The 10,546-nt window shown below is 33.3% G+C and overlaps 2 protein-coding genes and 1 pseudogene across 2 annotated transcripts; 2 read left to right on the top strand and 1 right to left on the bottom strand.

The window, feature by feature from the left end:
* The window catches only part of LOC130818427 (protein Ycf2-like), a 6,056-nt pseudogene extending 5,282 nt beyond the window's left edge, over positions 1 to 774 (bottom strand).
* A 681-nt stretch (positions 775 to 1,455) lies between these two features.
* LOC130818426 (chloroplast envelope membrane protein-like) lies at positions 1,456 to 2,200 on the top strand (the record flags this gene model as incomplete). The annotated part of the gene is made up of 1 exon (XM_057684596.1): positions 1,456 to 2,200. A coding segment is annotated over one exon (723 nt), but the record flags the coding sequence as incomplete, so codon positions are not given.
* A 204-nt stretch (positions 2,201 to 2,404) lies between these two features.
* On the top strand, positions 2,405 to 3,655 carry LOC130817456 (cytochrome f). The gene has a single exon (XM_057683165.1). It carries the CDS (start codon positions 2,451 to 2,453, stop codon positions 3,411 to 3,413), a length of 963 nt encoding a protein of 320 aa, XP_057539148.1. The 5' UTR covers positions 2,405 to 2,450; the 3' UTR covers positions 3,414 to 3,655.
* Positions 3,656 to 10,546: the final 6,891 nt, after the last annotated feature.

The following is a 10,546-nucleotide window of genomic DNA, read 5'->3' as shown; positions in this document are numbered from 1 at the left end:
TGCTATGTTTGAGACGCCCTATCGTTGTGTTTTCTGCTGATCTTATTCAGACTCCAAGCGATTCCCTATTCCTTCCATTTGTCGATTTTATTCTTCACAATATATTCATTTTTTTTTAAGAATACGAATTGCGGGCAAAAACTTAATGAAATAGGTCCAAGATCCCCTTGAAATAGTAAGAATCTGGCCCCCTTTTTTAAGGATATTTTTTTTTTAACCTCAAGTACCATTTCAAATTCTTGGGCGTCATTCAGCGTAGACCCCCCTTAACTAATAGATGCTAGTTGAGGGTGAAGCCAGCACGCAGTACACAGCATACAGGGGGACGAAATCAATACAAGTAGTGGGGAAAGCCGGCCGAACAAGCAAGGCCAAAGCCAACTGCTGACCTAAGAAGGACGCTTGCGGGAGAGTTTATAGTTTCTCGACAGGTGAATGCTTTACCAAACTCGTATACAACTCCTTTCATGTGTATTGATTTCCGCTTATTACATGCTTGGTTTCCTAAACGATTTCTCCCCAGCACCCCCTGACCAAACAAAAAAGCGGAAAGCCAAGATCTCTATAAAGCGAAGGAAAGAATACAGATGTGAAGCAGAGAAGGAAGAAAGACGAATGCTATGAGAGCTTGGACGGAATAAGGTCTAGTGATTGCAGTTCCTCTCTCAGATAGACCATAAACCCTTCATACGCAATTCGCAATTCTTCGATCCATTCATGAATGCGCAAGAGAAAGCGCTCCATCAGACTAGAGGGAAGTTGGTCTTTCTCCATGACCCCACCATCATCAATTTAAAACTTTCACAGCACGGACGCAATCAAGAAGCTCTTAAGAGATTATTTCGGTATCTATCTAACAATCAAGGGCTGACCTTCCTGCTTGATTTCTCGATCCAATCTCGCACTTTTAAGGATGTTTTCTTACAACCATTGAGAATCTATAGCGCTTAGCTTCCTACCCCGGATAAAAGAGAGATCAGAATAGAGGTAAGGGTTGAACGAACGGTAGGCCCAACTCTGTAGACTTAGCCGGAAGCGGGGCATTCCACCGATTCGACTTAGGGAGAATAGCTTTCTCCTATAGTTGCTTCTTTCCGTTACTAGTTGACAGAGTGGCCCCGAGTGACAACTGCTTGCCCAAGAAGGGCAGGGCTGAAAGTCCCAGCACTAGAAAGAGAAAGAGGAGCATCCAATGAACACCGGGAGAGGAGTAGACTGCGGAAAGACATACCAGGGAACAAGCAAGCAAGTCCGTCTTTTCGGGTTCAGGCATGGTTCATCCTCTAAGAAAGAGTAGATGCGAAGGTTCGGATCGAAGATCTTCGCGAAACGGCCCAAGCGAAGATCGGCACTCGAAGGCTTGAGGAGCAGCCCTCAAAAGGGAAAGACGCGGAGACGGCAGACTCGCCGGTCAAGCAAACCGTTAAGGCTGACTACAGCAGACCGGGGGTTTAAATTCCTCTTTTCCTTAGTCTTGCAACTAAGCTCTTCGAACCTTATTATTCTAATAAGCTACTACATAACCTTATATCTATAGTATTTTTACCCTGGTGGATCTCTTTATCATTTCAAAAAAGTCTGGAATCTTGGGTTACTAATTGGTGGAATACTAAGCAATCAGAAACTTTTTTGAACGATATTCAAGAAAATAATCTTCTAGAAAAATTCATCGAATTAGAGGAGCTCCACTTGTTGGACGAAATGATAAAGGAATACCCGGAAACACATCTACAAAAGCTTCGTATAGGAATTCACAATGAAACTATTCAATTGATCAAAATGCACAATGCGGATTGTATCCACATGATTTTGCACTTCTCGACAAATTTAATCTGTTTCCTTATTCTAAGCGGTTATTCTATTCTGGGAAATAAAGAACTTATTCTTCTTAACTCTTGGGTTCAGGAATTCCTATATAACTTAAGCGACACAATAAAAGCCTTTTCGATTCTTTTATTAACTGATTTATGTATCGGATTTCATTCGCCCCATGGTTGGGAACTAATGATTGGCTCTATCTACAAAGATTTTGGATTTGCCCATAATGATCAAATTATATCTAGTCTTGTTTCTACGTTTCCAGTTATTCTAGATACAATCTTGAAATATTGGATTTTCCGTTATTTAAATCGTGTATCCCCATCACTTGTAGTGATTTATCATTCAATGAATGACTGAAAAGACGAAAAAGGGGTATACGGATATAAATCGAATTCGAATTTCGAACGCGATGTTTGTTACTTTGTACATAATCACAGCATTACAAAATTGACTTCCTCTTTCTATTTATACCCATCTAAGACGGGAAGTTTCTCCCATATTCCAGTAATAAACTATTCTTTCAGTAAATTTAGTTTTCACTTAAAGTAAATAACAGAATCGGGGATAGGGAACTATACTAGCAACCTACCCAATTTATTGTAGAAATTTTCGGAATCAATAATTGGACCATGCAAACTATAAATACCTTTTCTTGGATAAAAGAACAGATTACTCGATCCATTTGCATATCGCTCGTGTTATATATAATAACTCGATCCTCCATTTCGAATGCATATCCCATTTTCGCACAGCAAGGTTATGAAAATCCACGAGAAGCAACTGGACGTATTGTATGTGCCAATTGCCATTTAGCTAATAAGCCCGTGGATATTGAAGTTCCACAAGCGGTCCTTCCAGATACTGTATTTGAAGCGGTTGTTCGAATTCCTTATGATATGCAATTAAAACAAGTTCTTGCTAACGGCAAAAAGGGGGGGTTGAATGTGGGGGCTGTTCTTATTTTACCTGAGGGATTTGAATTAGCCCCACCCAATCGTATTTCTCCAGAGATGAAAGAAAAGATAGGCAATCTTTCTTTTCAGAGCTATCGCCCCAATAAACAAAATATTCTTGTAATAGGTCCCGTTCCTGGGAAAAAATATAGTGAAATTACCTTTCCTATTCTTTCCCCGGATCCTGCCACTAAGAAAGATGTTCACTTCTTAAAATATCCCATATATGTAGGTGGTAACAGAGGAAGGGGCCAGATTTATCCTGACGGAAGCAAGAGTAATAATACAGTTTATAATGCCACAGCAGCAGGTATAGTAAAGAAAATTGTACGAAAAGAAAAGGGCGGATACGAAATAAGCATAGCGGATGCCTCGGATGGACGTGAAGTGGTTGATATTATCCCTCCAGGACCAGAGCTTCTTGTTTCAGAGGGTGAATCTATCAAACTTGATCAACCATTAACAAGTAATCCTAATGTGGGTGGATTTGGTCAGGGAGACGCCGAAATAGTACTTCAAGACCCACTGCGCGTACAAGGTCTTTTGTTCTTCTTTGCATCTGTTATTTTGGCACAAATCTTTTTGGTTCTTAAAAAGAAACAGTTCGAGAAGGTTCAATTGTCCGAAATGAATTTCTAGATTCGTGGATTTATCAATATCAAACTTGTAACAAGAACAAAATTAACAATTATTTGACAATATTGGACGATCAATAAATAAAAAAATTATGAGAAGGTTCTTTTTGTTTGTTTATACTTTTCTTCTACATCTACCAGAAGTTTGGAATTACTTGATACTAGATTATTACTTTTAATATATAGAAGATTGCGAAGACGACTATTCTACTTTTTCACCTTTTCCAATCAAAATTTGGATATTATCATATGATATTTTGGGTATTTCAATATCATAAAGTGTATCAAAAGTCTTCTATTTGAGAATCAAATTCGGCTGGATACTAGACTAAGCGGGGAATATAACGAAAAGAAAAATGAGGGGAACAAATGATTCTAGATAGGATTCTTTGCCTTCCCGGTCTTCGACACACGACAAGGAATTTTACAATACTTGTCGTGTGTCGAAAGAAACGTTAATGAGTCTTGATTCCCTTTGTCTTAGTCGGAATTTTTAGTCTTTCGCGAGATTGAACTCTTTTTCTTATTATTACACGTAACACGTATTAAGGAGTGGACAAACTGAAAAAGTGAGAGGGAAATATATTGAACAAATGGAACTTCTTGCATTCTATTTAATCTAGAAAATATATATATATATATATATATATATATATATATATATATATATATATATATATATATATATATTTATAGATATATATATATATATATATATTTATAGATATATATATATATATATATATATATATATATATATATATATATAGATATATATATATGTATATATATATATATATATATGTATATATATATATATATATATCTATATATATATATATATATATATATATATATATATATATATATATATATATATATATATATATATATATATATATATATATATATATATAGATATATATATGTATATATATATATATATATATGTATATATATATATATATATATATATCTATATATATATATATATATATATATATATATATATATATATATATATATATATATATATATATATATATATATGTATATATGTATGTATATGTATATATATGTATATCTATATATATATATATATATGTATATATATATATATATATATATATATATATATATATATATATATATATATATATATATATATATATATATATATATACATACACACACACATAGAGACATATCATCATTAATAAATAAATTTTAAAAATTAAGTTATTTGATTCTAATTTGTTAACATTGTAAACTCAATAATAATAAGTAGTCTTAGTTACCAATAACACAGATTATTAGCATAATGTTTACATTAGCTCTACATAATAAAGATTATACTCCTAACATAAGATCCTTTTTAATTGTAAAAGTATCACCCTTGGATGAATGCCTGAGTGGTCCGAAAATTATAATTTAAGCAATACGTTAAGGGTTCGATTCTGAACCAAAATAATCATTAAACAAAATGGCTGATCTCAAAAAGAGAGAATTCAATGCCTTATAATTAATGGGTTATAATTTTATACAATGGGCTTTAGATGTCAAATTATATCTAAAAGAAAAAAGTTTATTATACACAATAATTGAACTTAATCTTGCCGACAGAGGAAAGGGTATTGAAAGAAATACCATAAAATTGAGGAGGATAAGACAAAGGCTGCATTAATTTTGAGACACCACTTAACCGATAGTCTCAAACATGAGTACACCAATTATGAGGACCCAAAATTACTTTGGGAAGAGTTAAATGAAAGATTTGTCCATAATAAAAGTGTACTTCTCCAAAAAACCATCGATGAATGGCGAGAGTTAATATTTTAAGATTTCAAATCAATTAATGATTATAATTCTGCCCTTCATGATCTAATCAAATAAAAATTAGTCTATTGTGGACAAATAATAACAGATGAAGAAATGATAGAAAAAATATTATCAACCTTTCACGTCAATAGCTTTTTGTTACAACACCAATATCGTAAAAGGCATTTCAAAAAATATCATGAATTGTTGAAAACAGTTCTTGTTGCGGAACAAAATAATGAATTATTATTGAAAAATTAAAACAGGAAGCCTGTAAGGTCTATGCCCTTTATTGAGACAAATATGATTGAGAGAAATGTGCGTCATCGAGGTCGTGGGAACTATTTTATAAGAGGTAGAGGTCGTAGAAAATATCACGAAAAAAGCGGCACGAATACCTTTGAACAAGGAAATTTCTATGGCCATGGTTGTGGTCGTGGTCACGGACATGGTCGTGGCTGCAGGCGTGGCTGCAGGCGTGGCCACATTTATGAAAGAAATCTATTTGCCCCCCGAAATGGTAATTTAAAACAAGTCCAGAAACACAAAAGCACATGCAATAGATGTGACATGACTGAACATTGGGGGTGAACTTCTTGTACCGCCAAGCATTAGAGGATTTATATCAAGCTTCCTAGAAAAACAAAGAAAAAGGGGCAGAAGCAAATTTTGTAAATGAAGCAAGTACATATGGGCCCATCTTAGATGTCTCCGATTTCTTTAATGAAGATGTGAACCTCCACATAATTGATCCCTAAGAAGAAGATAATTACTTCTTTTAAGATGATTAGATGCATTTTTTGTTTCTCTAACTTGTTTTCCCTTTTAAATTGATAAGTTGCTATTTTATTCTCTACTTATATTTCGTATTGGGCTTTTTATTAATAATATAAATTTCTTTTCTCTTGTCTTAGAATGTAAATGTCAGTAAATGGATTAAAATTTCATTGCCACCTTGACAATAGAGCAACACATATGATATTGAAAAATAAAGAATATTTTTCAAATCTAAAATTGCTTCAGGCAATTGTCAATACCATATCAGGAACAACAAAATTAATTGAAGGCACTGGAAAAGCATGCATCATACTCCCTATGGGGACAAAATTAGTAATAAATGATGCACTATACTCGAGTAAATCTCGAAGAAATCTTATCACTTTCAAGGCAATACGCCAAAATGGTTATCATGTAGAAACCAAAGCCAAAAATGAAAAAGAATTCTTATGCCTGGGAACAGAAAGTAATGGCATGAAAATTATCCTTGAAAGGATGCCAGCATATTCATCAGAATTGTATCTCACTTATATACGCCCGATTGAAATAAATATTATAAGACTAGACAATAAAAAGCTATTCACTCTATGGCATGACCGCTTAGGTCATCCTGGCACTGGGATGATGCATAAAATAATTAAAAAATTTAATTGGACATCCACTAAGAAATATTAAGATTTCCCCAGTCAAATGAGCTCTTATGCACCTCTTGTTCTCTTGGAAAATTTATTACTAGACCATCAGTAAATAAGATTATTATTGAATCTCCTATATTTCTTGAAAGAATTTAAGGAGGCATATGTGGACAATTAATCCACTATGTGAACCATTTTGGTACTTCATGGTCTTAATAGACGCTTCCACACGATGGTCATATATAAGTCTTCTATCAAGTAGAAACAATGCATTTGCAAAACTACTTGTACAAATGATCCAATTGAAAAATCATTTTCCTAATTATACAATAAAAAAGCATTAGAATGGACAGTGCTGGTGAATTCACATCTCAAACTTTTATGATTATTGCATGTCAATATGAATTAAAGTGGAACATCCCGTGCCACATGTTCACAAACAAAATGGTCTTGTTAAATCATTAATTAAGAGATTGCAATTAATTACAAGACTACTCCTAATGAAATCAAAATTTCCATCATCGGCCTGGGCTTATGCAATATTACATGCAGCATCATTAATTAGGCTAAGACCTACAGCTTATCATAAATATTCGCCAATGCAATTAGTGGCAGGTCATGAACCTAATATTTCACATTTAAAAATCTTTGGATGCGTTCTATATATGCCCATTGCTCCCCCTCAACGTAAAAAAAGGGTCCACAAAGAAGAATGGAAATATATGTCGGTTTTGAATCTCCATCAATCATTCAATACCTTGAACCATTAACTGCTGATCAATTTCAAGCTAGATTTGTTGATTACCATTTTAATGAGACAATATTAGGGGAGAGAATGTGGACTTACGGAAAAGAAATAGGGAAGTTATTTAGAAAGCAACACATTTAGAATATTTAGACTCAAAAACAAAATCACGTTAACAAGAAGTACAACGAATCGTTCATCTACAAAGTATTGCTAACCAATTATCTGATGCACTCACGAAAACTAAGAAAGGTACAAAATCACATATAATAGCAGCAAATGCTCCTGCTCAAATAGAAATTCCTAATGAAAAGGCAAAAAGTGATGAAATTTTTGTGCAAAAGAAGCGTGGAAGGCCACTTGGATCAAAAGATTTAAAACCAAGAAAATTGAGAAAACAAGAAGGTGCACCAAATGATACTCAAAATGAAAGTTAAAATAAAGGAGAAAATCAGGATAAAATCTCCGATAATGAAAAATAAGAAAATGAAATTAATGAAACCTCAATAAATTATATTTTCTCCAAGAAACAATGAAATCGAAAAAGGATCATTCCAAATGAATCTTTTGCTTATTCCATAGCTGTTGATATAATAAATGATGAAAATGATCTTGAGCCAATATCAATAAATGAATGCAGAAGAAGACCTGATTGGCCAAGATGGACAGAAGCAATTGAGGCAGAGTTAAAATCGTTAGAAAAATGAGAAGTCTTTGGGCTTTACAAACTCCAAAAGGCGTAAAAAGAGAAGTTTTGAGCCACTTGGTTCATAATACTACGCCTAGAAATTTCTCGGCGAATGGTTGCATAAGCCTTGTCAAGGGTTGGTAATGGGTCTTGATTAAGGAGGTCTCGACGCTATTTATCAAGAGAATCGTTAACTCCGGCTAAAAATTGAAACAACCTTTGAGTTTGAATAAAAGTATTGAAAATCGTGATGTCCTCTGCATGTTTCATTGGGTTAGGCATCTGACGATCAATCTCTTTCCAAATATCTTGTAGTTTGCAATAAAAGGCTTCAATGGAATCATCATTTTGTTTTAGCGAGGCAACCCTTGAACTCAAATCAAATATCTTGTAGTTTGCTATAAAAGTCCTGAGCTTTCCACAAGTCCTGAGCAGTAGGGTAGTCTAGAAATTGAATTGACAATTCCCTTATCGATATTTTCCACAATCAAAGCTATAACTTTGGAATCTCTTTGATTATTGTTGATAGGATGAATCCGTATTAGATGGAGGACTGGTTGTAAGGTGGTCGAGCATCCCTTAACTTTTGATTTCAATATGAATCATTCTACACCAGGTTGTGTAGTTATGATATGTGAGTTTTTCAGTCACTTTGAGATCAGTAGATACTAGTTCACTGGGTTTATTATTTTTATTCATTTGTTGAAAAATCTAGAACATTTGTTCCAACTAGGTCATGGATACCATTTCAATTTCAGTGTTTTTGGATTCTTGGTCGACCATTTCAATTTTTAGGTAAGCTGGGTATGGTAAATGATGAAGTCTGGAAAAAAAAAAGGTTTTACCGACCCCGGAATGAACCTTACGGCTCTAATACCATGATAAAAATTATAATGCGGAAAATAAAGTAGATTAGGGTTTGGGTTTGAATATTCGGTTTTTCTTATTCATAATTAGAGGAAAAACACCCCCTATTTATACAAAAGATCAATGACTTAAACATAGAAAATAGAATAACAAAATATCTTAATACCCTAAAATAAGAGAAAATATTATAACAATATTTCCTAAAATAAGAAGATAAAATAATATTAAGGTTTATTTTGTTCTTTATTTTCCTACAATAGAAACAAAAAAAAACAAAAAAAAATAAATAAATAAAAGTGGAAAGTAATATATTATACTCCATAAGGGGTATTGAGTATTACAAAAACTGAGTGTTGTTAAGTTTTTAAAGTAGTAGCAATAAAGCTTTATGTATGTCGTACCAATGTTTATGCTAACTTATGTATATATTGCACATTTGTATCATTAAACCCTTGTATCTATTTTGTTGTATATAGATATATGTTTATTTAGTTTATAATAGTCTTCATGCTTTAACTTATGAATGCTCGGATTTGTGGCGATGAATCATTTTCGCCTGGTTTAAACATTTGTATCATATGAGTTGTAAAAACTTTGTATATGGCTTTATTAAAACATATCAAACAAAAACGAGTCACAAAAATAGGGCAAATGATGCCGAAAATTCCACATAATTTGATTAGTAACGATTACAAATACATACTTCATTCATGACTTACAACCGTTACAACCTAAGATTGCTTATTAAACTTTTTTAATATCCTCTCGGTTTCTTCACCTTTACGAGTCTTATCAATTGCTTCCCTTCTCAGATTATCTATCTCGTTTCTAAGCTCCTCATTCTCTTTATCGAGCTTAATAATGATGTGTTTTTGCCATTCGATGCCCTCTGGATCAACCCACCTAAAGTAGATGCATCCCAACCCTTCATCTTGGAAAAGTGGACAAGCAACATATTGACGACCAAGATCAAAATCGCTCCAATCACGACCATATTCGACTTCATGGCCACAATGACATAGCTCTTCCATTGATTGAGGCTTTGAGATATACTAATGAAATAACATAATAAGTCTAGTTAGAATCAATAAGTAAATTCAATAATAAAATTTATACATTAAACATAAATTCAATAATAGCATTAAACAATCAACTCGAGTGATAAAGTCTCTTACCTTTGGATGCTAACTTGATTGAATTTGGATGGAATGAAATAAGTTACAAGGTTCAAGTATATATAGAGGCTTGATGAACGGCTAGTTTGAATAGTTAACAGCTAGTTTGACCACAAGCCACAAGAAAAAAGTCAAAAAAAGTAAACATGGTTGTTCGCTGTTACTAAGTGCGAAAAAAGTGAAACTAGTCAAAAAAAAGTCAAGGAGCCTATTCGCAGTTACTAACTGCGAATAAGGTTTTGACCCTCTTTGACCAAGGATCCCCTTTGTTCGTAGTTACTAAATGCGAACAGACCCCTTGACTTTTAATAATTTTTGTTCGTTGTTCGCAGTTAGTAAGTGCAAACAAATCCGAACCTAATTTTGGAGAGTTTGACGCTTACAAATGAAAATAAGTTCAAAAGTATCTTATAACATGCTTTTTTTGATAAT

Source organism: Amaranthus tricolor, chromosome 7 (assembly GCF_026212465.1).
Source record: "Amaranthus tricolor cultivar Red isolate AtriRed21 chromosome 7, ASM2621246v1, whole genome shotgun sequence".
NCBI classification, from domain to species: Eukaryota; Viridiplantae; Streptophyta; class Magnoliopsida; order Caryophyllales; family Amaranthaceae; genus Amaranthus; species Amaranthus tricolor.
Note: the sequence above shows the minus strand (reverse complement) of the source record. Positions and strands in the feature narration are given on the sequence as shown.

What these genes read in the sequence shown, in the direction of transcription:
- LOC130817456 (XM_057683165.1), top strand. Translation starts at nt 2,451, where the DNA reads ATGCAAACTATAAATACCTTTTCTTGGATAAAAGAACAGATTACTCGA.